Below are 27,782 nucleotides of genomic sequence, written 5' to 3' on the forward strand. Positions count from 1 at the left end.
TGGGCAGGGGTGTGTGGAGGGGTCTCTGGGTGGTGTGGCACTGGGTGTAGGGAGCCAGAGGGGTGCTGAGCAGAGGCGTAGCATGGGGCAGCATGGGCCCACACCGAAAAAGAAGCACGATGGCAGCACAGGGCTGGTCTGGACAGTGCCAGTCTGGCAGCTCTTGGTTTGTAAACAGTGCCCTTGTACTGGGCAGGGTGTTTGAGTGAGAGGTGCAGGCTCTGACCTGGGGTAGGATATTGGAGTACAGGAGGGGGTGCAGACATGTGGGCTCTGGGAGGGAGTTAGCAACTCAGCACGTTTTATAAAAGAAAGGAGCTGCAGGGATTTCATATAGACATAGAAACTGACAGAAGACACTTTTACAAAGTCAAAATGTGAGCGGCAGAGTTTGAGGGAGGGACGGGGCATCTGTACAATATTTCACCGCATTCAGTCTCCTGGCTGCAGCAGTAACAGCCCCCAGGGCCGGTGCAAGGATATTTTGCGCCCTATGCGAAAATTCCATCTTGCGCCCCCCCCCAAATGCCAGCTCAGAGGGGCTGGGCTCAGAACTGGGGGTCAGGGCTGTTGGGGGGATGGGGTCGAGGGGGTTTCCAGCTCAGAGGGAATGGGCTCGGAGGTGGGGGTAAGGGCTGTGAGGGGATGAGGTCAAAGGGGTTTCCAGCTCAGAAGGACTAGGCTCGGAGCTGGGGGTCAGGGCTATGGGGAGGATGGGGTCAGGGGGGTGCCTGGGGGCACTGGGGCAGCTCAGCTCTGCAGGCTGCTGTTCTCTCCAGCTGTCCAGGCACAAGGGGAGCAGGAGCAGGGACCAGCTAAGGACCAAGGGGGCAGGAGCACAGGCACCTGAGGCTGACCCATGGGGAGGCACTTGCTTACCTTGCCCATTGCATGAGCGCTAGGGTCCTCTTTCTTCCTCCGCTCCACCAGACCACTGCTGAGGCTTTTTTCTTCTCCGTGCCCCTCGCTGGGGCTGATGTGGAGGCCGAGCCAGGGGGTAGCCGCGGCTTTCCTCCAGAAGCAAAGCCCTGGTGTTGCACCCCTGTCGCAGGGCCCCTGCCACGTGCCCTAAGCAGAGCTGCGCAGCTCTACCCAGCATCCGGCGCCCCCACTGGGCAATGAGAAAAATTGCAGAGGCTGGAGCCCCTGCCCTGGGAGGGAGAGGGATTCTGAGCCTCTGCCTGCAGCTCAGGGATTCCGTCACAGCCACCGTCAGCCTGAACCTCTGGGCTGCTGTGGCAGCGCGCTGACCCCAGGGGTGCCCTGGGCTGCTGGGCTGCTGCAGCAGCTCCCTGACCCGGGGGGCGCCCTGGGCTGCTGGGCTGCCAGTGGCTCCCTGACCCTGGGGGCGCCCTGGGCTGCCAGGCTCCCGCGCCGGCGCCCTGACCCTGGAGGGCGCCCTGGGCTGCCGGGCTGCCACTCTGACCCCGGGGGCGCCCTGGGCTGCCGCGGCTGCGTCCTGACCCGGGGTGTGCCCTGGGCTGCCGGGTTGCCACCCTGACCCTGGGGGCGCCCTGGGCTGCCTCGGCTGCGTCCTGACCCCGGAAGTGCCCCGGGCTGCTGGGCTGCCGTGCGGCGGCGTGTTGACCCGGGGGGGCGCCTTGGGCTGTCGCGGTGGCGAGCTGATCCCAGGGGTGCCCCAGGCTGCCGGGCTGCCACGGATGCATCCTGACCCCGGGGGCGCCCCGGGCAGCAGGGGCGGCGGCGCGCTGATCCGGGGGGCGCCCTGGGCTGCCGGGCTGCCGTGGCTGCGTCCTGACCCCGGGGGCGCCCTGGGCTGCCGGGCTGCCGCCCTGACCCTGGGGGCGCCCCGGGCTGCCGCGGTGGCGCACGGATCCCGGGGGCGCCGTGGGCTGCCCGCTGCAGGCAGCTGCTGCACTGGGCAGCTCAGACTGCCTCTCCAGCAGCAGTGGCTGCAACCATTTAAAAATTTTTTTGATGGCGCTGCTTTTTGGCGCCCTCAAATCTTGGAGCCCTAGGCAACCACCTAGTTCGCCTAAATGGTTGCACCAGCCCTGACAGCCCCGCAACACTTGTGTGAGACAGAGAGGAGCTGCGGTGTCTAAGCTAGGAATTGGGAGGTCTGTGCCTTTAAGACCCAGCCCCAGGAACCCGCCCTGTGCTCTGGGGCTGACATGCAGCATCCTGGGAGCAGAACGAAAACAGCCTCTGCCCCCCCACAACCCCCGACACCCCCAGATTTGCGAGCACAGCAGGTGGCTCATCCCGAAGGGTCACTTCCCCCCCCTTTCCCTCCCTAAACGGGGGGTTTTGTCCCCGCACAGGGTCTGGCAGTGTCTCCCCCCCGGGCTTAATCCCGGCTACCACCGATTTTCCCCCTTCCGCCCCTCTCCTGCCGCTGCGTACAGCAGTTTGATCCCCCCTCGCCAGTAAATTTCTGCCCCCCCCCCCCCCCGCTCAGACCCTGGCAGCCCCCCCGCTGCGATTTGCCTCCCTTGATCCTTTTAACTCCCCCTCCCCCGGAGGTAGCAAATCATAAATAGAAGTGAGGGCACAGAGAGGGCAGCGGCGACAGCAAACGTTACCGGGCATGCTCAGTTCGGGTGCGCATGCTCAGTGTAGCAAAAGTGGGGACTGGGGAGCAGGCTCTGTACGCCATGGCCGGGGCCGAGAGCGCAGCGCTGAGGCTGCTCCAGCCCTGCAGCCCGCGGGGCAGCGCGGTGGGGCCGGGGGGCAGCGCGGAGCGGGCAGGGCCCGGGGGGCGGGGACACGCGTGGGGCGGACACGCTCCTGCCGGGAGGGGCCGAGCCGGGCCCGGCTGCCTGGTTCGTCCCCTGCCCGGGGGGGGGGAGGGCGTCCCCGAGCTCCCCGCGGCCGGAGCGGGGCTGTCCGGGGCTGCGGGGGACGAGTGGCCCCGGGCGGAGCCGGGGCGACGGAGCCCGGGAGCAGCTGGGCCGGGAGCTGCAGGAGGGGCCTGGAGCGCGGCTCGGCTACAGAGCTGGGAGTCCAGGCTGGGCCCGGGAGCGGGGGGCGTGGGGGATCTGGGGTGTCAGAGCCCGGTTGGGAGGGGACTTTGGGGGAGCTGGGATTTTGGGGTGTAGTGGGGGGGGTCAGGGCTAGGGGGGACTGTGGGGGGGCTGGGAGTTTGGGATGTGCTGGGGGGTCAGGGCTGGGGGGGACTGTGGGGCTGCTGGGAGTTTGGGGTGCGCTGCAGGGGTCAGGGCTGAGGATTGGGGGATGTTTGGGGGGGGGCTCCATGTTCAGATCTGGCCCTGCAGGAGCTTTAGGGGCTGGAGCTGGGGAAAGTGGGGGACTGTCTGAAGTTTCCTGCTTGGGATGTGGGTGAGGCCCCGAAGAGCTGGGGTTTGGGCTGCAGCCCTGTCACTGCAGCCTGGGGCCCTGCGTTTCCTCTGGAAAAGCTGCTCCCTGTTTCACCATCTCCTCTCAGTCTTGAGTCCCAGGGACCCTGCACAGGCGTCTGCAGGGCAGGAGGGGCCCTGAAATCTGGCAGCTGGGAAGTTTGCAGCAGTTTCTAACCCTCCTTCCCCTTCTTCTTCCAGGAGGTACCACAAAGGTATCTGGCCCCTTTGGGAAAAGAGCGAGAAGCCGAGGAGGAGTGGCAAAGTGAGGAGTTGCTGGTAGGTGCCCAGAGCCCCCCGCCACTTAAGTTTTCATAAGAATGAGCTGGTGAATGCAGGGCCCACCCTGCCAGCCTCAGCCAGGGAACCATCCCCACTGTAGCCCAGGGAGCGGGCAGGGTCAGACGCGGGGTAACATGATGCCTTTAGGATGCAGGAGGCAGCTGGGCAGGAGAGGGTCAGTCTGTGTTAGCCCAAAGCCCCTGCCCACGGGCTGTCTGGATGTCACAGTGACCAGGGATCCTTTCTAGCTCCTGGGGGGGATGGAGAAGAAGGAGATGAAATGTGGGCTGCAAAGATGGAGGATTTGGCTCAGTGCACATTGATGAGGTTTTGGGGAGAAGTGTCCCTCCTGTTGGTGATGTACAGCTCACCCCGTCCCTGATCCCTCCTCCCTTCCTGGGATAAATGAACTTCCCATCACTCACTGCAAGAAATCTTGTGTTCTGATAAATAACTCTGCCACCTGCCCCGAGGCGCATTTATGGTTTTCCCCAGTTACCGAGCAGATGAATTTCAGTGTTGATAAACGCAAAGTAATGCACATCGGAAAAGATAATATCAAATACACACAAAATGATGGGGTCTAAATTAGCTGTTACCACTCAAGAAAGAGATTTTGGAGTCACTGTGGATAGTTCTCTGGAAACATCCACTCAGTGTGCAGTGGCAGTTGAAAAAGCAAACAGAATGTGGGGAATCATTAGGAAAGGGATAGACAGTAAAACAGAAAATATCCTATTGCCTCTATATAAATCCATGGTACCTCCACATCTTGAATACTGTGTGGAGATCTGGTCACCTCATCTCAAAAAAATACATTGGAATTAGAAAAGGCACAGAGAAGGCCAACAAAATGCTGAAGGGTCCAGAACAACTTCCGTATGAGGAGAGATTAATAAGACTGAGGCTATGGCTACACGCCGCAGCTTTTAGCGACACGTCTGTGCTGCTACAGCCGTGCTGCTAACAGGCGCGCAGTGTAGCTGCTGTTTGTCAGCAGAAGAGATGTGCCAGTGTAGACAAAGCCTGAGACAGTCATCTCTTTTCCAAGCTGAACAAAGTGTGGGGGTGGGGATATGGTAGAGGTCTATAAAATCGTGACTTGTGTGGCGAAAGTAAATAAGGAAGTGTTGTTTCCGCCTCATAACACAAAAACTAGGGGTCACCCAGTGAAATAAATAGGCAGCAGGTTTAAAACAAACAAAAGGAAGTATTTCTTCACACAACGCACAGTCAACCTGTGGAACTCCTTGCCAGAGGATGTTGTGAAGGCCAAGACACTAACAGGGTTCTAAAAAGAACTAGAGAAGTGCATGGAGGATAGGTCTCTTAGTGGCTATTAGCCCGGACGGGCAGGGATGGTGCCTGTAGCCTCTGTTTGCCAGAAGCTGGGAATGGGCGGCAGGGGATGGATCACTTGATGATTCCCTGTTCTGTTCATTGCCTCTGGGGCACCTGGCATTGGCACTGTCAGAAGACAGGGTACTGGGCTAGATGGACCTTTGGTCTGACCCAGTCTGGCCATTCTTCTTTTCTATGTTCCCCTGTTACTGAGCCGCCCTCTCCCTGTGGTTGCAGAAACAGACGGCAGCCGAGAGGCAGAAGATCATCTGGGAGTGGCAGGAGCTGCGAGGGTTTCTGGAGGAGCAGGAGCAGTGGCTGCTGTCCCGGCTGGAAGAGCTAGAGAGAGCCATTGTCCAGAGAAGGGATGAGGGCGTCTGCAGCCTGTCCTGGGAGATTTCCCTGCTCAGCGAGAGGGGAGGAAAGAAGGGGCAGCAGCCGCTGAGCCAACCCCTGCAGGTCAGGCTGTCATTGCAATGACCATACGCAGCGTTTCTATGGGTGCTTCTGAGCCCTAGACCCCAAAGCACTTTACAGAATGGGGTCCAGGGCATTATCCCTATGGGACAAATGGGGAAAGTGAGGCAGAGGAAAGGGCAGAGCCCTGCTCAAGGTCACACAGTGAGTCTGGCAGTGGCGCCATGGATGGGTCCTGGGAGTCCTGGATGCTGCAGCCCCAAGACCTTCTCTCCTGGAAATGTCTCTCTGCATTTGCACTTGGAGGGTGAAATCCCCTCCCCTACCCTGCTGAGGTCCTAAGCCAGGCCCAAGGCTCCTCGCGCTGCAGGTTAATGGGTTTAGTGGGACCAGGGGTCTTCTGGATCTCTCAACACTGGGCAGAATTTGATTCTCAAGGCAGAGAAATATCTTCTGCCTATAAAGTGCCTGGGGAGAAGACTCCCGCAGTGGCGACCTGCCCACAGGGATTGCTGGGGCTGTGTAGGGGAAAGTCCCTGGTAGGGGTGGCAGCTGCTCAGAGAATGTAAACTTGAAATTCCCCTACTGCCCGAGGCCTCAGTGGTGACCCCTGCAGAGCAGGAGGCCTCCCCACCCAGAAACACCCCCACTGACAGCCTCCTCTTTCTCTCCCTCTTTAGGGTGCTGGGAGCACTGGCGGCAAGTAAGTCCTGGGCTCCATTTCGCTCCCCCTCATGGGCCGTTAGGTCTGATAACTGCACTGAATAGGAAGCTGCCCCCTGCCCTTGGAGCGTGTGATTCTGTCTCCCCTAGTGGCTGACTCAGGTAGGAGAAGAGCCGTTTACTGTCCAATCGCTCATGAGGTCACAGCAGGGCTGCTAGACACAGACCAGGCCTGTCTCCTGGACTGATGTGGCTGCGTCACATATTCTGAGGGCATAGAATCTCAGCTTTCACATTTGTTAAAGTGAGTTGCTGGCCCTCAGCACCTCCTCAGTGTAAACGGAGACAGTGTTGCCTTGCTGGGGCTGCCAGCAGCCTGAAGCCGTAGCTCTGAGAGCGTGAACTCTCCTGTCCCCTGTTAATGTCATCGGGGTGTCAACTGAAAAGCAACACTTTGATGTCAACATTGAACGTTCCGTGGTGATCACCTGAGCAGGTGGATCAGGGAGAGGGTGGGAGTGAAACCTTTGCAAGGTGGGAATAGGGGGTTGCTGTAGGGAGGGAAGAACAGAGGAGAGATACAATGAAAAGGAAGCAGGAGAGAAATGGAGAAAAGAGGGTAGGAAAGGAAGGGAAACACAGGGAAGAACCAGCAGAGCCCTACAGGGTGTCTGGGAAGGGACTGTTTTCCTCCTAAGTGACACTGAGTGTGACAGACAAAGACTTGGCAAAATACTAAGAACTAAAATTTTATTTCTGATACGAAGGGCAGATTCTCTCCTAGTTCTTTATATGTGGGTGTCCCATGGAGAGCAATGGGTGTTCTACTGTGAATGGAGCAGGGCACAGAGTCCTAACCTGATGCCCTGGGCCACTGACCATAACGGACAGGGTAGTGTGGCCCTCTCTGTGAAATGAGCTGGACGCCCCAAGGTTACTGCTTCAGCTAAAGGACTTGAGGGTTTTGGTGTTTAAGGGCCCAGGTTCATTCCCTGCTGGAGCGCTGGGCTCTGTCTGTGGCCACTGTCAGCATGTAGGATCTGCCCACTCTTTGGTCTGTTGTCTCCTCCCTTTCCACATAATGCCAGTGCTGGTGGCCCTTGTTCCTGCAGTAAACTAGCATAGGGGGTGGCTCTGCCCCCCACAGAACCAGAGCGTCCCTGAGAAAGCTCCTGAACAATGTCTCCGTTCCTTGCTCTAGTGTCTCCACACTTCCCGTCTCTCTGGGGAGCACAGGGCTGAGGTGACTCACCACGACAACAACCATCTCAGGCTACAAAGCTCAGATCCAGGTTTTCTGGAGTTTAGGGGTTGCTGGGCTCAGGGTCTGGGGCTCAGGCCTATTTCTTACCCCTCCTTTCCCCAGCAGGGAGGACGGGACGTTTCGGAAGCCAGAGCCGTCGTTTGTGGAGCTGGAGAAGAGACTCTGCGATTTCTCTCTGAAAAGTACCATGCTGCAGGAGGTGCTGCTGGGATTCAAAGGTGAATTGGAGTCTGCGGGTGGCGTCTCCTCTGGTTAGAGCGACCCCGGCCCTGGGGAGGAGTCGGGGACTCCAGTGATGTCACTGATCCTCGGCTCCATCTCACAGCCCAGCTCAGCGAGTCACCCTTCCCCATGAAGCAGCCCTGTGGGGCTGGCTCTGTCTGCAGCGGCTGCGTTATCGACCTCTGATCTCTGTCACCATCTCGTACTTAACAGCATTTCCATTAATAAGCAATGGGGATTTCTCCATGAATGCGAGGGCCTGAATTCTCACCTTTCCCATCTTCTCCTTCCCTTAGAGATGCTGCGACGGGGGCTGGGGAGCGACACAGGTACGTGTCTGTCTCTGACTGGTCTGAAATCTTCCCGTGACCAATAACGATGGTAACGACAGAGGATCGCAGCCTCCAGCACCTGGAAGCTGTGTAACAATGGGAAGGGATGTTACTTTCTTCTTGCACCATTATATTTTCAACTGACTTGTCTCTTAAATATTTTAGCTCAACAATGTCACATAAGCATTTAAAGTGTTTTGCAGTTTTTTTAGTACTCATTTTTTTTGCCTTTGCTTTCTTTAATTATTGCATTTTTAACTGACTGCACTAATTTTAATAATTTTATTTTGCAGTTTTAATTGCAGTAATATTAATTGTGTTTTTAATTAAGTTTAGATAGTCTCATAGACTTTAGGGTCAGAAGGGACCAATATGATCATCTAGTCTGACCTCCTGCACAAAGCAGGCCACAGAACCCTACCCATCCACTTCTATAACAAACCCCTAACCTATGCCTGAGTTATTGAAGTCCTCAAATTGTGGTTTGAAGACCTCAAGCTGCAGAGAATCCACCAGCAAGTGACCCATGCCCCACGCTGCAGAGGAAGGCGAAAAACCTCCAGGGCCTCTGCCAATCTGCCGTGGAGGAAAATTCCTTCCCGACCCCAAATATGGCCATCAGCTAAACCCTGAGCATGTGGGCAAGACTCACCAGCCAGTACTCAAGAAAGAATTCTCTGCAGTAACTCAGATCCCATCCTATCCTACATCCCATCACAGACCACTGGGCATACTTACCTGCTGATAATCAAAGCTCAATTGCCAAAATTAAGCTATCCCATCATACCATCGCTTCCATAAACTTATCAAGTTTAGTCTTAAAGCCAGATGTCATTTTAAAGCTTTTTTCAGTTTGATTTTAAAGCTTTTTTTTAAAGACCACTAAGGTCTTTGACAACTTTTCCTGTGTTTGAGTGGCTGCTTGATACTTTTTTAAAAAAAAATACAAAGGCTGAGGTTTTTTTAAACATATATATTTGAAAGTTTGTTAGTATAGTTAGTTTTTTTAAAAAAATACAGACTTTTTTTATTGTGACTCTAAATTGGTAATGTATTCACATTTTTAACTTATAATTATTTTAGTGCACTATTTACCTCTTGTGACACAGGTTGTAGCTGATTTTTACACTTTAAATAAAACCGCTATTAGCATCTATTTTGATTAAAACAGCAATTCATTTTATTTTTATATATATATTTGCATAACCTGCACTACTTTAAGAATGCAACTTTTGTTTGATTCTTTTAATTCATTTTTTGCTCTAAACTTTTTTCTTGTGCTTACATTATGCCTTACATTGATTTATATTTCTTGGAATGATTTTATTCATTTAAGATAGAATCTTCATTTTCTTTTCTCCCAATACATTCCTAGCCATCCCGATGATGATTAATTTCTGGGAAACATCCTCAGCAGAATTATTTGAAGGTGTTGTACCAGACAATAAAGGCACAGAGGCAGTGGCTTGTGGGAAAGAGGGTAAGTTTCATTACTGATCCTGCTCTTAAAAAGAGAGGTCTTTTTAGAAAACTAGTTTAACTTACAAGCCCAGAGAGTTTAAGGAAGTCACTAATCACGGGAGCAATGGGTCCCTTTGGAACATATTTTAACTGACAAGCCCTTAGAGCCTTTCTGAGAAACAGGATAGAACTATGGTCAAAATGAAGTGCAAATTAATGAACGTGCATCATGAGGAGAAAGAGGATTGAACGCAAATTAAAATATAATGAAAACAAAGGCTCTCGGAAAGGAAATGTATCATTTTAGTAGCAGTGTTGCCATGTCAGGGGTGAGGTGGGAGATGATTTCCCCCCCCCCATCTCTTTTTAAAAGTCCCAAAAGGAATAAAAGTAGGTGGCATAGTTAATTTTTTTATTATTTTGTTTACTAATTAAATCCATGTCCCTAAGGCCAAATTTGGTCTCGGTAACTTTGTTGCCATGTTTTCTTGTTTACCAAGCATAGAGCTTAGTACTGGCCCTGAACAACATTATTAGCCCCTTTTGTTTGGACTAATTGAATTTTCTGTCGTTGGTCGTCTTGCATCTGTGCATGGCCTTCACGGCTGAAAAGAATTTAACCTACTTTTCATCAACTTGTTGCTATAGGGTATTGTAAGATCTTATGAATTTTCGTCTTCTTTTTACAGTGAAGTAAGACAGAGAGTTCAAAACGTGGGTGTTACTGGAATTAACAGTTCCCAGGGTTGGTCCATATATGCCATTGCACTGGGCTTATTCACACTTTGTCCGGGTACCATGTAGCACTCTCTTCCCCTGCGTAATCAATGTTGATACAAAAGAATGATCTAGGCTGGTGTTTCTCAGCTGGTTGTTTGTGACCCCCGGGGGCTCAGGAACAGCAGTCAGGAGGCTGTGAGATATTGAGTGTTTCATTATGATCTAAAGCAAAGAAAATCTCACTCCCCCACTCCCCTGTTCATTGTGGTCAGTGTTCTTTGTCACCCTCTTGAAATATACAAGTTATATATAGACTCAGCATGGACACATGTTGTATTCTTATTTTTATAGTAAATGTTCAGGGGTCAGAAAAGATTTGGCTTCCAATAAGTGGTACTTGCTTACTTATCTCAGCTGTGAAATGAGGCAGTTTGCAGCTGTGCACTGTAACCCTTTCATTGCCTGTATCCCAGCCAGCGAGACTGAAACCCCTGCAGTGGTTAGTAGAAATGGGGACGAAGCAGAAAGTTTTGATGCAAACCGGCATTGAGTGCTGTCAGCAATGGCAGGAGAGCAAAGGAACCCAGGGATTGTTGGTCACTAAGTCTCCTGGGCAGAGGGAGGGGAAGGAGGGAAAGAGAAGACAGAAAATGAAGGAGAAATAAGTGGGGGGTGGGAAGGTCACAAGCTCCCAAACCTGCACACATCCAGTCATAAAGTCTAAGGCCAGAAGGGACCACTGGATCATCTGGTCTGACCTCCTCTCTAGCACTGGCTGCCAACACCCCCCAGCACCCGCCCACTAAACCCAACAGCTGGAGTGAGACCAAAGTCTTGCAGCCTACAGGAGACTAGACTGTTACATGCCCCAGGCAGAGAATAGGAGGGACCGAGGTGCCCTAGTGCCCCAGACCTCTGCAGTGGCAGGGAAATGGTTAAGTGAGATATTTCTGGGTGATCCTAGTGAGTTCCCCACACTGCAGAGGAAGATGGAAAAAGCCCCAAGTCACCTACAACCTGACCCAAGGGGAAAATTTCCCCATCCCACCTATAATGATCAGTTAGACTCTGAGCATGGGAGCACAAAGAGAGAGAGAGAGAGAGAGATACACCCTGCCCAATATCCTGTCGTCTTCTCTGGCCGTTCCTGAAGCTTCAGAGGAAAGAGATGAAAAAAACCCTCTAAGAATACATAGGGGGGAAAGTCCCTTCCTGACCCCTTGCAGTTGTGGCTGAAACCCTGAAGCATGAGGGTGAGGAACATAATACATAAAATGGAAGTGAGCCCCACTTCATGGTCCACTATTTGTCTCTATTGACCAAGCCTTCCAGCTATCACCAGCAAACTTCATTTAATTTACTGCACCTACACTGGGTAGACTTTGTCCTGTCCCTGCCTCCTCCTGGTCCTCACCATTGGGGGAGTTGCTCTCAGGATTTTAAAACTAGCACAGTGGATTTAGCGCTGGTGGAAGGGGTTGGGTCTGGGCTGTGATAAAGTGATGGAATGTTTTCCCAGCATGTGAGTCAGAAATGTCTTGTGCAGGGAAAGGGCTTTGAAAGATCATGATGTGACAGGAACTAAAGGTCCTTCTGAAAGCTTCCCTGTCACTCTTCTCACCCTGACAGGCGGCAGAGTAACGCCCATCTTTGGCTCCAGATTGTCCCAGCCTCCCACGGGACAGGGAAGGGAACTGGCTGTAGTGGAGCCAGTCCAGGTAGGGATTATTGTGGGGTTGCTAGTGGGTTCCTGCTGGAGGGAGAGGGGCAGAAAATACTGGGGGCCTGGGATCTTTGAGGGAGCTCAGTGTGGAGGTGGGATGGGGGCAGGAAATACCCAGGGTGGAGAAAGGGAGGGGGACAAGGCGTGTGACAAACTTGCTGGGAATTGTTTAACCCAAGTCCTGGATTCCGGGAACAGACCCATGGGGTTTGGGGGAGGAAATTACCCTATTTGTAGAACGGGGCTGGTGGGGGAACCCTGGACAGCGCTGGGGAAAACGTATCAGATTCCCAGTGCAAGAACATGAACCTACTGGCCAGAGGCTGCTAGGAGATTGGAAGGAGGGGTGGGAGGTGACCCACCAGTGGGGCCTAGAGTAGATAACCCCTCCCTTTCCTTCCAGCTGCCGGCAATGGGAAATCTGTTGGGATTCCTATTGGGGAGCTGACCCTGGAGCCTGCTGGGGGCCCCATTCCCCACATCAGCCTCTGGCTTGTAGTTGTGTGATGGATGAGAAGACCCTTCCCCCTCTGTCTGCTGGGGGGGGTGAGGGGATCTCCATCTCCCCTCCTGTTTTGCCTCCTGGCTGCTGTGAGCAGGGTGGGGGTGGGACTCTGCTGACTGTGAGCCTGCCAGAGCTTCCATTTGATTGGCTCCTCTCCCCCATGACTAGTCGGGCTGTGAGTGGGGCAGCAGGTTGTGAGTGGGGGGCTCTTGCTCTTTCAGGGGCCGGTGACCTTCGAGGAGGTGGCTGTGTATTTCACCAGGGAAGAGTGGGCTCTGCTGGACCCCCGTCAAAGAGCCCTCTGCAGAGACGTCATGCAGGAGAACTATGAGAATGTGACCTCGCTGGGTAAGGATTCCCGTCCCCTTGGTTCTTAGAAGGGGAAATGAAGAGTTAAGGTTCACGCCAGCCCCACAATGCCACTTCTGCTCTGCTCTGTCTCAGCAACAGCCCACTGAGTGCATTGAAATGGGGCAGACTAGGTCCCTCAGGGTTCACATGCACCTCCCTTCAAATCACAGTCACAGCTCTGCCAAGCTGCTCCAACTCCTCCCTTCACCATCCAGTTACAGCTACAGCTGACCCAGTGCACATAGCTGGAGGCATGTGGAGAAGTGCTGGGATTCACATCTCTGAACACAACACAGACAATGGCATGTTCCTAGTCCTTCATAGCTATATTGGAATCATAGATTTTATGGCCAGAAAGGGCTATTAGGTCATCTAGTCTGACCTCCTGTATATCACAGGTCATAGAATTTCATCCAGTTACTGCTGTACTGAGCTGAATACCTTGTGTTGGACTAAATCCTCCCTCAGAAAGGCATCCGCTCTGACTTGAAGACTTCAGGAAATGGAGAAACCTCCACTTCCTTTGTTAGTTTAACCTCTGCACCAGCCTTACTGAACCATTCCCAGTGGCTAGTGCCAGCTGCAGGGATGGGGCAGAGTTAAGGTTGCATTTTAGGGGTTGTGTGTATATTAACTCTTCCTTTTCTGGTTTTCAGAGGTTTAAGTTTAGCCACCACCCACCTAGTGGAAAGGCATGCAGCAGAACTGGGCAACCTGTACTTGGTATTTATGTAGGTTATGGGCATTTAATTTCCTTATTTTTCTAATAGAATTTTTCAGCACTCTGTGTCTGCATGAGAGATTTTCCCCAGCATAATTATATCAATTAAGGATGTGTTTTTTTGCATCCCTAACAAACAGAGCTATGCTGACAAAACTTTGCAGCTCAGAAGAGGCCAGAGTCTACAAGTGGATTTTAAAACACTTTAAAATATTGCTCTCAGCCCTGAAATTTTGGAATCAGGGGGAAATGTCTGAGGAACTCCTTCAGAATGCAAACAAAATGCACAATACACCTAGTCTGAAAGTTAATAGTGGTACGGCTCCTACTCAGATAAATGGGTGTAGCTCAGAGGCAGTGACCACAGCATGTCCTCTTGACCCGACCAACCAATGACTGTGAGAGCAGTGTGAGGTTTCTGTTCAGGAGTTCTTGTGGGGTAGGGGGAAAGGAGAGCAGGGAGCGTGGGAGGGGAGAAAATGATGGGGGAGCTAGTACTTGTTGGGTGCCACAAGGTAGGGAGGGCTGAGTGTAGTGGGAGGAAAGGGATAGGTATGTGGAAGACTAGAGGGAATCAGGGAGGGATGGGTACCATGGAAGTAAGAGGAGGTGAGGAATCAGAGACAGAATCTCCTGGGAACAGGGAGTGTGGTGGTTTAGGGGAGTGGGAGCCTGGGAATGGAGAAAAGGGATGGAGGTCCCAGCAGTCGTGCTGTTGGAGCAGGGGGGATTGGGTAGGAGATCTGGGATACTTGGAAGTGGAAAAGACTGAGGATAGTGGGAAGGGGATGGCAAGTGTTTGCTCCAAGGAGCAGGAAGGATCTGGTGACAGCGGGAAGGGAAGGTTTCAGAGAGGCAGATATTTGGGGCCCTCCACTGAGAATGCTTTTGTCATAGTCTCTAATGACCTCTCCCTAAGCAAAGCTCCACCCTTATTCTTCTTGACCCGTCAGCCGCCTTTAATACCACTGACCATGGTCGTTGTCTTGACTTCTTGTCTTCTTCCTGGTTCTCCTCCTACCTCTGCAACCACTTCCTCAGCGTGTCCTTAGGAAGATCGTCCTCACCCCCACTCCACTTTTCTTGGGGGGTTCTACGGGGCTCAGTCCTTGGTCACTTCCTCTGCACTTTATCTCTCGGAAATCTCACCCTCAAACACATATGCTGATGAATCACAGATCTACCTATCTACTCCAGACCTGTCTCCTTCTGTCCAAACTGAAACCTCCACCTCCCTCTGATGACTCCTCGTGAATGGCCAGCCATCAGTTCAAACTCAGCAGCTGAAATGTTGATAACAGAGCTCTTAATCCCCTAAACCAGCCCCCCACCTCCTTTCTTGCTGTTCAACCTAGAATTAGCTGATGAAATCTCAGAGCCTCTGGCAATATTTGCAAACTCAGATGACAGAAGGGGTCCCAGAAGACTGGAGAAGGGTTAACATATTGCCCATCTTTACAAAGGGGAAAAAGGAGAAGCTGGAGCCTAGTCAGCCTGACCTCAGTACCAGAGAAGCTACTAGAGCAATGTAAAATACATTCGATTTGCAAATACCCAGAGGATGAAGGGGTAATCAGTAGCAGACAGCATGGATTTACTAAGAACGTAGCATGACAAACCAGCCTGATATCCTTCTTTGATAGGGTAACTGGTTTGGTGGCTAAAATAAACCTGGACTTCAAAAAGGCTTTTGACACTGTCCCATGAGTAAGCTGGAGAAATGCAGGCTCAACAGAACTCCCATTAAGTGGATATATAATTGGTTACACAACCGCAAGCAAAGAATAACTGTTATTGGAATGATGTCGGATTGGAGGGATTTCTCAAATGGGGTTTCACAGGGATCTGTTTTGGGTCTGCTGCTATTTAACATCTTCATTAATGACCTGGATGTAGGAATAGAGAGCATACTGATCAAATTTGCAAATAACATTAAGCTGAGGGGGGTTGTCAACGCTTTGGAAGATAGAGCAAAACTTGAAAGGGATTGTGATATATTGATGACCTGGGCTATAGACACCAATGACATTCAACAAAGACAAGTGTAAGGTGCTACGCTTCGGGAAGAAAAACCCAATGCACAGATCCTGACTGGGGGATAACTGGCATGGCAGCAGCACTGCTGAGAAGGATCTGGGAGTTGTGGTGGATCACAACCTCAACATGAAGTCAACAGTGTGATGGTAATGCAAAAAGAAGCAAATGCATTAAGAGAAGCATAGAATGCAAATCACAGGTGGTGATAGTACTGCTCTATTCAGCACTGGTTAGGCCTCAGGGGGAGTCCTGGGTCCAGTTTTGGTCACTAGTGACTAGACAGGATGTAGGGAAACTGGAAAGAATCCAGATGCAAGTGACAAAGATGGTCAAAGGGGTGGAACGCAAACCAGTGAGCAAAGGCTGATGGAACTGGATGTGTTTAGTTTGGAAATGAGTTGGGGGGGGGGGCGGATATAACAGCGATCTTCAAATACTCAAAAGGCTGTGTGAGCGTGTGTGTCCGTCCCTCCTGGTCTGTCTCAGGACAGAGCTGCAAAGTCTCCAAGCCCAGGCCCTCAGGCAGGGTGGGGCAGCAAACAATTAGAGGCTTTGCCCAGGGCAAGAACCAAACAGTCTAGCGTCCTTGCTTGACGGCTGGTCGACTAACACAGGCCTCCTGGCCAAAGGTGGAGTGGCAGGAAGATCCTGGCTCACCTAACCCCACTGGGACCCAGCCCTGGCTCCTAACAGTGGCAGTGTAATCCGCCACTGGATCGGGGGGATCCACCCACAATACCCTTACTTGGTGTCAGGCCAACACTCAGACAGATGATGGTCTAGTTTCCCTGGGCTACTTCCTACAATCCCCAGGGTTTGGTACCTCTGGCCTCCATTTCCCTGGGTCGGTGGTCTGTGGCAGCCCCATCAGCTCATTGGCACCTCGACTGGCTGATGACCCTGGGAGCTTTGGCCAGTCCTCTAGTGGCAGCCCTAGTGGGTCCTCAGTGTCCCACTCTGGCAGCGGGTGATAAGCGTCTGTCTGCCTCGGCAACTCCAGCCCAACTGAGCTGCAGGGCCCCCTCTTGTACTTCTGCTTCCTGTCCTGCCCCTCATCTTCTGGAGGGGTGGAGGTGGCTTTCCTGGCACTGTAGCCCAACGGGCAGGTTGTGGTCCCCACTGGTCTTCCCCGCTACAGGCTGCCAAACAAAGGATGGGGAACAGTTCTTCTCTCGTCACAGAGGGCAGGACAAGAAGCAGAGGGTTCAAACTACAGCACAGCAGATTTAGATTAAATCTCAGGAACAACTTCCTAACTGGAAGAACAGTAGGACAATGGAACAGAGGCCTAGGGCGGTGGTGGAAGGTTATTCACTGGAGGTTTTCAAAAGGAGGCTGGTTTAGTCACAGCAAATCCTGCACCTTGGCCGGGGGTTAGACTAGATGATCTCTGTGGTCCGTTTTAACTCTGTAATTCTAAGGGGAACCAGGGTTTGGCCTTGGAAAATACTAAAGCGAGTGTGTCACTCATTAAGGGTATGTCTGCACTGCACCTGGAAGCTGCCTCCCAGCCAAAGTCCATGCTAACTCACCACAAATAGCGGTGTAGGCGCTGTTGTTTGGCATGTACCTTGGGTTCTAAAGCCAGGGGTTGAGGGGGATGGATGGGATGGATGGTCTGAACTCCAGGCGGAGCCCTAACATCAAAGCAATGTATCCACAGCCATTTTTAGTGCACTACTGTGAGACTCAGCCTGGAACGCAGCTGGCTTCCAGATGCACTGTAGACATACCCTAAAGAGGGCAGTCCCAAGGGAGGCTGTATGAAAGTTGGGTCACCTAACTCCCTGTAAATCCATGACCCAGCCCCCTCCCTTGGCACCCTATCACCGAGCCTTAGTGGGTCACAACTGAGAATGCCAAATTCAGGACGAACTGCTGAGAAATAGGGCAAACACAACCCAAAACTGGTGGTTATTCTTTTATAAGTTTCAGAGTAGCAGCCGTGTTAGTCTGTATCCGCAAAAGAACAGGAGTACTTGTGGCATCTAAGAGACTAACACATTTATTTGAGCATAAGCATGCATGTGATAAAGTGGGCTGTAGCCCATGAAAGCTTATGCTCAGACAAATGTGTTAGTCTCTAAGGTGCCACAAGTACTCCTTTTATAAAATAAACCAAACCAGCCACAAAAGTAAACTCCTGTTTCACCACACTGGCTAACAAGAAAACGTAAAGGTAGTTTTCTCAGGCATTCCAGTTCTTATATGACTACCAGAAACACTGGATTCAGAGATGAGTGGTTCTTTACAACCAGTGTCATTAAATAATAGTTTCTTCTGATCCCAAAGGGCTAGCCACTCCCAGGTCAATATTAGCATACGCATTCAATCACACATCACACACACTGTCCCGCCAGTCGATGTTATATTTACCAGTCCACAGTCCAGATCAACCTAGTGGCCAGCTAGGTTGATCATGGGTAGGAGGAGCTGGGTTCCATTGGTCATGACATGATGCTCTGCGGAAGTCTTGGCAGGATGAACCCCAAGTTTCATGGCAAGGCATCGTGTTTATATAGTGATTTTCCTTCATTGGAACCAATTAGTTTTGCACCATTGTGCTGTAATCAATTGTTTGATGAGTGCTTGTTTTCTTAAATTGTCCTTTTCATCCTTTATCTTGTTCCTTCATCTAGTTCCTCAGGGAGTTCTCCCAGGCTGGTTTAGATCCCAGCTATATTGTCCCCACTGATAAGTGCCTGTCTTATCTGTAGCGTCATCAGTCTGCCCTCCTCTGACATTTCAGTAGGGTGTGTTGCAGCCTCCTGGTGCCCTTGCATCTGTCTCCGGTTCCTTCCTCGTACATCTGGTTCAGTGATGACCTTCACACTTTCCTCTTAACACACACATTCCTCATTCACACACAAAACAGTATTAATTTACATACAACATTTTGAACAGGAACATCAAATTGCAATGCAAAAGAAAACCACCATGGCATTCTTTTACTTATTTTAAAGTGCTAAACCTGCAACAAATTGGTGACCCTCAAAGGTCTGTTACTGCCTTGAAATCAGTCCAGACACAGATTCTGGCTGATGTATCTCTACCCACTGGCCCACTTGGCCATTCCTTTCTGTTATTCAAAGAGGGTGGCTGGCAGGATGTGCTCAGATCATACACCAATACACTTAATGCACACTTCATAATTTTTTGTTATCCTCCATTCCAAATTATATAAAATACAAACAAAATCCCACCACTACATTTGAGGGAAGAGTTTGAGGGAGTTCAGTTCCTGGTTTTTATTTGACCTCTCTCCAGCACTTGTTTTGGTTTGGCCTTCCCCTTTCCATCCCTGTCTGAGGTTTCTGTCTCTATCACAGCAGGTGATGCAATGGAGTGTGAGAAAGAGGAGCAAAATTCTCAGCAGGGAAATGTTGAGCAAGTGGATAAAGACAGAGAATTATGGCAAAGATTGAAAAGGAATGTGTCCAGGAGTCATGAGCAGAGAAACTCCTGTGAGATTCAGCACAGACCAGAAAAAGAGCAGGGAAACCAGCCAGGGGAGAAAGTGTTTAAATGTATTTCCTGTTGGGGAACTCAGATGGACCTCAAGGAAACCACAAAACAGCAGGAAATCTTCAGGGGAAAGAGAAAAAATACATGCACTGAGTGTGGGAAAAACTTATGTGACTACTCAACCCATATAAAGCGTCAGAGAATCCACACAGGGGAGAGGCCCTATGAGTGCAATGAATGTGGAAAACGCTTCACTAAGAGCTCAGGCCTTTCTGAACATAAGAGAATCCACACAGGAGAGAGACCCTATGAATGCCGTGAATGTGGAAAACGCTTCACTAAGAGCTCAGCCCTTTCTGAACATCAGAGAATCCACACAGGGGAGAGGCCCTTTGAATGCCGTGAATGTGGAAAATGCTTCACTAACACCTCAGGCATTTCTAAACATCAGAGAATCCACACGGGGGAGAGACCCTATGAATGCCGTGAATGTGGGAAAAACTTCACTAAGAGCTCAGCCCTTTCTGAACATCAGAGAATCCATACGGGAGAGAGGCCCTATGAATGCAGTGAGTGTGGGAAAACCTTCAATCGCAGCTCAAACCTTATTACCCATCAGACAATCCACACAGGGGAGAGGCCCTATAAATGCCAGGAGTGTGGAAAATGCTTCCTTAGCAGCTCAGCCCTTTCTAAACATGAGAGAATCCACACAGGGGAGAGGCCATATGAATGCAGTGAATGTAGAAAATGCTTCCTTAGCAGCTCAGCCCTTTCTGAACACGAGAGAATCCACACAGGCGAGAGGCCCTATGAATGCTCTGAGTGTCGGAAAACCTTCACTCGCCGCTCAAACTTTATTACCCATCAGCGAATCCACACAGGGGAGAGGCCTTATAAATGCTGTGTGTGTGGAAAAGACTTCACTCGCAGCTCAGGCCTTTCTGAACATCAGAGAATCCACACAGGGGAGAGGCCCTTTGAATGCCATGAGTGTGGAAAATGCTTCACTAACACCTCGGCACTTTCTAAACATCAGAGAATCCACACAGGGAGTGGCCCTATGAATGCCGTGAGTGCGGGAAAAGCTTCTCTTGGCCCTCAGCCCATGTGACCCATCAGAGAATCTGCAAGGGAGATCAACACCATAACACTCTAGGGCTATCAGTACTTTTTTTCTTTAATATTTTTTCCTGAGTCCAACATAGTAACTTTTAAAGCTGCTTGAGCTATTTGCAGCACCGTTATCCCTCAGCTTGTCCAGATGAGTGGCCCATTTTTGCCTTTTGCAGTTTGCCCTGTTATGAGGTGGGCCCATTTGTCCTTTCTGTCAGCTCCATTCTCTCATGAGTATTTCGAGTGTGCCCTTCCTATCAGGAACCAGGGAGCATCACATTTATACCATTCCTCCTATTGCAAAGTTATTGTTAGAATCACAAATGATACAGATTGTATCATTGCCAATTGTTCTCACATTGCTCTGGGTTGTGCTGAAGAGCAGTTCTATTGGAAACTTTTCTAATTATATGTAAATGAAGAGGAGCAGGGGCAGGAAAAAAAGTGTCATTTCAGTCTCTGTGACAGTGGAAGGATATGGGGTGACTCAGAGATTCCCTACTTCCCCATCACTGCAGAACTGTTACCTTTTGTCTGAGCTAGGCAGAGTTTATCGTCATCACATTCTATCCATTCATTTTTCAAAGTGTCCTATGATGAAGCATTCTCCATTGTCTGTGCTTGGACATGATGGTTTGACTTCTTTAATCCTATATCAGAGTCACTGTGACTGGATATGAAAGTGTCAAAGACCTGGAAGGGGAATTCAAGTGGATCCCGAACACAGTATGATCATTGGGAGTTTAAATCCCAGGTTCCATCTATTGGTAAAGCCGCTTCTTACAAGGTAGCTGTTTTGTCCTCCATTATGGGGATGCTAGGATACTAAACATGTTGTAAATAATGTAACTGACTATTGAGACAGTGCTGAGTGAAGCAGGTTTGAATGGATCAGAGGAGAATGTGATGGGAGAATCTCTTGTCTTGATTCTGAATAATCAGATGTAACCTGCTCTGGAATTTCACTTGACACTTCCATTGTCATGTATTCTGTCTCTCTGTGATGTGGGTTTCTATCTTTCCTGAAGGCTGTTTGTTCACCCAGTTGGATAATAGTTCAGTTTGATAGGATGTAGCTCAGATTTATTGGAGAACTTAAGACAAATTAACATTTATTAAAGTCATCATTTCTCATTTCAGCTTTGCTTTTTCCCCACCCCTCCATGATGACATAGAGAAAATTCAAGTGCAGTTCTGTCAACAGGGGAGAACTCTCCAATTTACTGGGCATGCTAACAAAGACACAGCAGTGATTTAAAATCTCCACTCAGAAATGGTGAACAGCAGCAGAACCCCAACTAACTGCATATAATCACAGTGTAGTGCAGTTGTTGAAGTCAATAGTATCTCAGCTGATCTGGGGATAGAATTCCACATTAGATGATTTTGAACTAGGCAAAATGTCCATGTATTTGGTTACCAAATGATTTGTAGCCCAGGCCCTACAAAAGATCTCTCCTAGCTAATCCTATGTTATGGGGAATGCTGCCCTTCTTGACACAGGTGTTGAGGAAATAGAAGTGGGTTTTTTGTTGAATTTATCCTTTGTAGGTGTTGAAAATGTGTATAAAATCAGTGTTGGAAATCTAATAGCTGCAGAAAAATAGCTATTTTTGAATAGAATCTCCAGCTCTGGTAACAAACAAAGATTATGATCCAGCCCTGTATCGAGTCCCCGGCCTGGAACTGTGCCACCAAATTAAAGAAGAGCTGGGCATGCTTCAGGAAACCATTGCTCACTAACACAGCTGAAATTCTGAGTGTTTTTTTAAAGGTTTCTATTTTGGAGAATTGTAAATTTACCCTAACCAAGGCCAAGGATTTGGAAAGAACTGGGGTGGAAAGAGCACACACTCAGTTCTTGGTTTCCACCCCAGTAAAGGAAGCTATGATGACCAATGGCCCAAGGAAAATTGGTTGTACAACTCCACTTACTAGTTCAATGTCACTGATTACAGTTCCAAAGTTCAGCCAAGGTTAGATTGAGACCAATAACTAGAAGTCTGGACTCAAAAATCCAGAGGGCAGCTTAAAAATCATGAGATGTTTAAAAATGCTCCCTTTGGGGGTAATGTTATTACTTTCTTGGTTTTTCTGAGACTCTTGGGCCATGTTTTCTGCCTGAACTTGAAGGCTAAAGATGGACTTTTTAAAATAAACAAATGAAAGGGGAGATTTTTGTATCGTCATTAGGCTCCTAGATTGGGGCCTCATTGTGTTGGGCACTGCAGATACCCCATCCAAGAGTGAGTGCCCCAGTTGTACCAAGCACTGCAGAGACCCTGACCAAGGGTGGAGGCCCTGATTCTGCCATGTGTTATACAACTCAGAGTGAGAGAGAGAGAGTCCTTGCTGCCAACAGCTCACAGGTGAAATAGACAAAGTGTGGGAGGGCGGTTCCCATTTTACAGATAGGGAAACTGAGGCCCAAAGATGTGATGTAATTTGTCCATATTTTCACAGAAAATAATAGGACCAAACTGGGAACTGAATCCAAATTTTCTGAATCACAGCCTAGCCTTTAACCACGAGCCAGGCATTGTTGATTGCATGGCAGAGGCCTCAATGGAAATTTTCAGAATCTCCATCATTGGAGGATTTTAAGAAGGGGTTATACAAACATCTGTCAGGGATGGCCTAGTGATACTTGGTCCTGACTCTCGGGATCCCTCCCTGTTCCACCTTTCTATATGATTCAATGGATCATCCTATTTATAATGACCAAACTTTTCTTTCTGGAATTATCCATTAAATGGTTATTATCCCCCCTCTGTTGCCTGGGGTAGAATGGAAGAGGAGAAAAACCTGTCTCAACAGAGGATGCAAACGTCAGTTTGTTCTCTCTTCATGTTTCACTGAAGCTTACAGGGAGGAAGACACATGACCTGCCTAAGATGGTAGAGAGGACAGAGAGTTTATTTCATTTTGGGCTGTGAATATAAGTGGAGGAGTGGCTGTTACTACCACCCAATGTGGGGCTTTAATGCACAATCATGGGATTTAAAGTGTTATGTGCTACCAACTGAGCCAGCCAGGTTTGAGACTGTTCAGCTGCCCAGTCTCTATGTAGAAGGAGCCCTGAAGGTGTTTATTTGCGAGCTGAGGTTCCCTTTCTGATATTCACCTTCTGTCCTGGTTATGTCTCCAGCAAGCAAACCAGAGCTGTTACAAAGCTGGTTAAATGCTGCTTTCTAGACCAGAGAGCTGGGGTTAATTTAACTTGCTGTCGCCATCAGCTGGTCAGAGTAACCAGGGTGGGAGGGTGGAATTTAGGATTCTCCCACCAGGGGAAGGTGCTGTTGGACTCATCTACTGGGGGAGAGTCTGAAAAAGAAAGTAGCCTAAGGAAGTGTAGCATAAGTGAGACAAAAAGCAACATTATCATGTCCCTGGTGGTCTAGTGGTTTGGATTTAGCACTTTAACTGCAATGGCCTGGGTTCAATTCCCAGTCAGGGAAGAATGACTTTACATCAGAAGACCTTCAATTATTTTTCACTTCCAATTTAAACAAATCCATGTTTTTTCCTGGTTCCCCCTTCTTCTACATGATGTTGGGAAGGGCTTTGGAGACCATATAAAAATCAAAGCTTCCCACTGACTAATAACATAATATGGACATGTTTCCCCTGTGCACCTGGAAGTCCAGGCTGCATGCCCTTTTACACAAATAGATGTGCAAATTATCCCCCCATTGCTAGCTAGCCTAACCAACATTATAATAACAATAATAGACATTCAAGTTGACCCAAGGTGCATATTTTTTTCCAATTTTCTTGCTGAAAAAAAATCAAAAAATCCTTTTGGGTTAACCAAAATATTTCAGCAAATAAAATATTCAGCCAAACACTTTCATCCCACTCTTTGGAAGTAACTATCCCGGAGAAACTGATCATTAGCCTCTTCCATTCCTGAGGTCTAGCTGCTGAAGTGTTCTAAGCGTGGACAATGGGTCTTTCACCTGTTGCCTATTGGTTACTACCTTGCTCTGGTAGTTACTGATGAACGGGAATGTGATTTAGTGGCAGACCTACTTCTATCCCTCTGCCCAACTAGGGGTGTTTGCTACATTGCATGTAAAAATACAATAAATGCATTTTGTTGGTATCTAAACCTGAGATCAAGATGAAACATCATGATTGTAAGTCAGTGAGAAAATCTCTGCTGAGTCCTACAGAAGGAAGGTTTTCTCATCAGGCTCTCACACAAGATAAAAGTTCTGAAAGTTCTTAGAGCTTCCAGACACAGAGGCCAGAGTTTTCAGAAGGTCTTACACTCACCCCTAGAGCCAGATTTTCAGAAGAACTCAGCTACCATTTGGGCAACAAAACTGTTGGCCAGGTTTTCCGAAAGGCTGAACACACTGAGGGCTGAGCTATTTTGAACACAAAAGTTGGTGGCAGTTTTTAACTCAATCATCAGAAATGCTGCAAGAGCCCCTCCAATTTGCCCATCTCACAAGGAGACGAAACACAGTCAAATCTCCCAACCAACAAAGCTCACATCTACTCCCCTTTTCCATGGATATTTGCCTGACAGTTCCCAGGGACCCATTCAACAAGACAGGAAATCCAAATTCAGTAAAGTCAAGGGAAAGTTTTTCACTGCAGGTTTCACTGACGGGGAAGGGTCAGACAGAAAAGTTTGGTCATTTAATGCCAGACTACTAGGCTCTCCCTTATTCCATTCCTGTCTCTGACATTTCCTTTTTCTCAGGCACAGGGAGTGACCTATGTCTGGATTCTCTCTGTCTCCCATCAGGTGTTGGGATGGTGAGTGAGAACGAGGAGGAGCATCCCCAGCAGGAAGTTGCTGAGCAAATAGAACCACATGGGACATTATCAAGAAAATCCAAAGGAAATGTTAATGGGAGTCGTGCACTGCCAGAAAAAGCAAAAGCCTGTGAGACTCAGCAGAGGCCAGAGGAAAACTTAAGTAGCCTGTCAGACCTTATTACATGCGAGAGAAAAAACTTGGAAGAGACACACTACACATGCCATGAGTGTGGGAAAAGCTTCAATGGGAGTTCAGACCTTTTCACGCATCAGGGAATCCACAGAGGAGAGAGACCCTACATGTGCTCTGAGTGTGGGAAAAGCTTTAGTCGGAGCTCACACCTTATCTCACATCAGATAATCCACACAGGTGAGAAACCTTATGGATGCTCTGAATGCGGGAAACGCTTCAATCGGAGCTCCTATCTTATCGCACATAGGAGAATCCACACAGGTGAGAAACCTTATGGATGCCATGAGTGTGGGAAACACTTTAATTGGCGCTCACACCTTATCACACATAGGAGAATCCACACAGGTGAGAAACCTTATGGTTGCGCTGAGTGTGGGAAACGCTTCAGTTGGCGCTCACATCTTATCAGACATCAGAGAATCCACACAGGAGAGACACCCTGCACATGCTCTGAGTGCGGGAAAAGCTTTAATTGGCACTCACAGCTTAACACACATCGTAGAATCCACACAGGTGAGACGCCCTACACGTGTTCTGAGTGTGGAAAACACTTCAGTCAGAGTTCAAGCCTTATCACACATTTGAGACTCCACACGGGAGAGACGCCCTACACATGCGCCGAGTGCGGGAAAAGCTTCAATCAGCGCTCGCACCTTATCACACATCAGAGAATCCACACAGGAGAGACGCCCTACACATGCTCTGAGTGTGGGAAAAGCTTCAAACAGAGCTCTAGCCTGAGCAGACATCAAAGAATCCACACAGGAGAGAGACCGTACACATGCTCTGAGTGCGGGAAAACCTTCAAAGAGCGTTCAGACCTTCTCAGACATCGCAGAATCCACACAGGAGAGAGACCCTACACATGCTCTCCATTTGGGAAAAGCTTAAGAACATAAGAACGGCCATACGGGGTCAGACCAAAGGTCCATCTAGCCCAGTATCTGTCTACTGACAGTGGCCAATGCCAGGTGCCCCAGAGGGAGTGAACCTAACAGGCAATGATCAAGTGATCTCTCTCCTGCCATCCATCTCCATCCTCTGATGAACAGAGGCTAGGGACACCATTCTTTACCCTTCCTGGCTAATAGCCATTTATGGACTTAGCCACCGTGAATTTATCCAGCTCCCTTTTAAACATTGTTATAGTCCCAGCCTTCACAGCCTCCTCAGGTAAGGAGTTCCACAAGCTGACTGTGCGCTGTGTGAAGAAGAACTTCCTTTTATTTGTTTTAAACCTGCTACCTATTAATTTCATTTGGTGACCCCTAGTTCTTGTATTATGGGAATAAGTAAATAACTTTTCTTTATCCACTTTCTCAACATCACTCATGATTTTATATACCTCTATCATATCCCCCCTTAGTCTCCTCTTTTCCAAGCTGAAGAGACCTAGCCTCTTTAATCTTTCCTCATATGGGACCCTTTCCAAACCCCTAATCATTTTAGTTGCCCTTTTCTGAACCTTTTCTAGTGCTAGAATATCTTTTTTGAGGTGAGGAGACCACATCTGTACACAGTATTCGAGATGTGGGCGTACCATGAATTTATATAAGGGCAATAATATATTCTCAGTCTTATTTTGTATCCCCTTTTTAATGATTCCTAACATCTTGTTTGCTTTTTTGACCGCCTCTGTACACTGCGTGGACATCTTCAGAGAACTAGCCACGATGATGCCAAGACCTTTTTCCTGACCCATTGTAGCTAAATTAGCCCCCATCATATTATATGTGTAGTTGGGTTTATTTTTTCCAACGTGCATCGCTTTACATTTATCCACATTAAATTTCATTTGCCATTTTGTTGCCCAATCACTTAGTTTTGTGAGATCTTTTTGAACTTTGTCACAGTCTGCTTTGGTCTTAACTATCTTGAGTAGTTTAGTATCATCTGCAAACTTTGGCACCTCACTGTTTACCCCTTTCTCCAGATCATTTATGAATAAATTGAATAGGATTGGTCCGAGGACTGACCCTTGGAGAACACCTTAGTTACCCCTCTCCATTCTGAGAATTTACCATTAATTCCTACCCTTTGTTCCCTGTCTTTTAGCCAGTTCTCAATCCATGAAAGAACCTTCCCTTTTATCCCATGACAGCTTAATTTATGTAAGAGCCTTTCGTGAGGGACCTTGTCAAAGGCTTTCAGCAAATCTATGTACACTATGTCCACTGGATCCCCGTTGTCCACATGTTTGTTGACCCCTTCAAAGAACTCTAATAGATTAGTAAGACACAATTTCCCTTTACAGAAACCATGTTGACTATTGCTCAACAGTTTATATTTTCCTATGTGTCTGACAATTTTATTCTTAACTATTGTTTCGACTAATTTGCCCAGTTCCAATGTTAGACTTACCGGTCTGTAATTGCCGGGATCATCTCTAGAGCCCTTTTAAAATATTGGTGTTACATTAGCTAACTTCCAGTCATTGGGTACCAAAGCCAATTTAAAGGACAGGTTACAAACCTTAGTTAATAGTTTCACAATTTCACATTTGAGTTCTTTCAGCACTCTTGGGTGAATGCCATCTGGTCCCAGTAACTTGTTAATGTTGAGTTTATCAATTAATTCCAAAACCTCTTCTAGTGACACTTCAATCTGTGACAGTTCCTCAGATTTGTCACCTACAAAAGCCAGCTCAGGTTTGGGAATCTCCCTAACATCTTCAGCTGTGAAGACTGAAGCAAAGAATCCATTTAGTTTCTCCGCAATGACTTTATCGTGTTTAAGTGCACCTTTTGTATTTTGATCGTCAAGGGGCCCCACTGGTTGTTTAGCAGGCTTCCTGCTTCTGATGTACTTAAAAAACGTTTTGTTATTACCTTTGGAGTTTTTGGCTAGTTGTTCTTCACATTCCTCTTTGGCTTTTC

General features: G+C 48.9%; 2 protein-coding genes across 4 annotated transcripts in view; one reads left to right on the top strand and one right to left on the bottom strand.

Moving 5' to 3' along the window:
* The window catches only part of LOC127033608 (zinc finger protein 420-like), a 512,279-nt gene that overhangs the window by 392,276 nt on the left and 92,221 nt on the right, over positions 1 to 27,782 (bottom strand). The gene's annotated exons all lie outside the window — the stretch shown is intronic.
* LOC127033616 (zinc finger protein 260-like) lies at positions 3,585 to 26,720 on the top strand. Its single transcript, XM_050921599.1, has 10 exons — positions 3,585 to 3,599; positions 5,181 to 5,402; positions 6,041 to 6,063; positions 7,393 to 7,505; positions 7,806 to 7,838; positions 9,217 to 9,321; positions 11,652 to 11,740; positions 12,472 to 12,598; positions 18,689 to 19,393; positions 24,700 to 26,720. Exons 4-10 carry the CDS (start codon positions 7,475 to 7,477, stop codon positions 25,803 to 25,805), a joined length of 2,196 nt encoding a protein of 731 aa, XP_050777556.1. The 5' UTR covers positions 3,585 to 3,599; positions 5,181 to 5,402; positions 6,041 to 6,063; positions 7,393 to 7,474; the 3' UTR covers positions 25,806 to 26,720.

The sequence above is a fragment of the Gopherus flavomarginatus genome, chromosome 13 (genome assembly GCF_025201925.1).
Source record: "Gopherus flavomarginatus isolate rGopFla2 chromosome 13, rGopFla2.mat.asm, whole genome shotgun sequence".
Taxonomy (NCBI): Eukaryota; Metazoa; Chordata; order Testudines; family Testudinidae; genus Gopherus; species Gopherus flavomarginatus.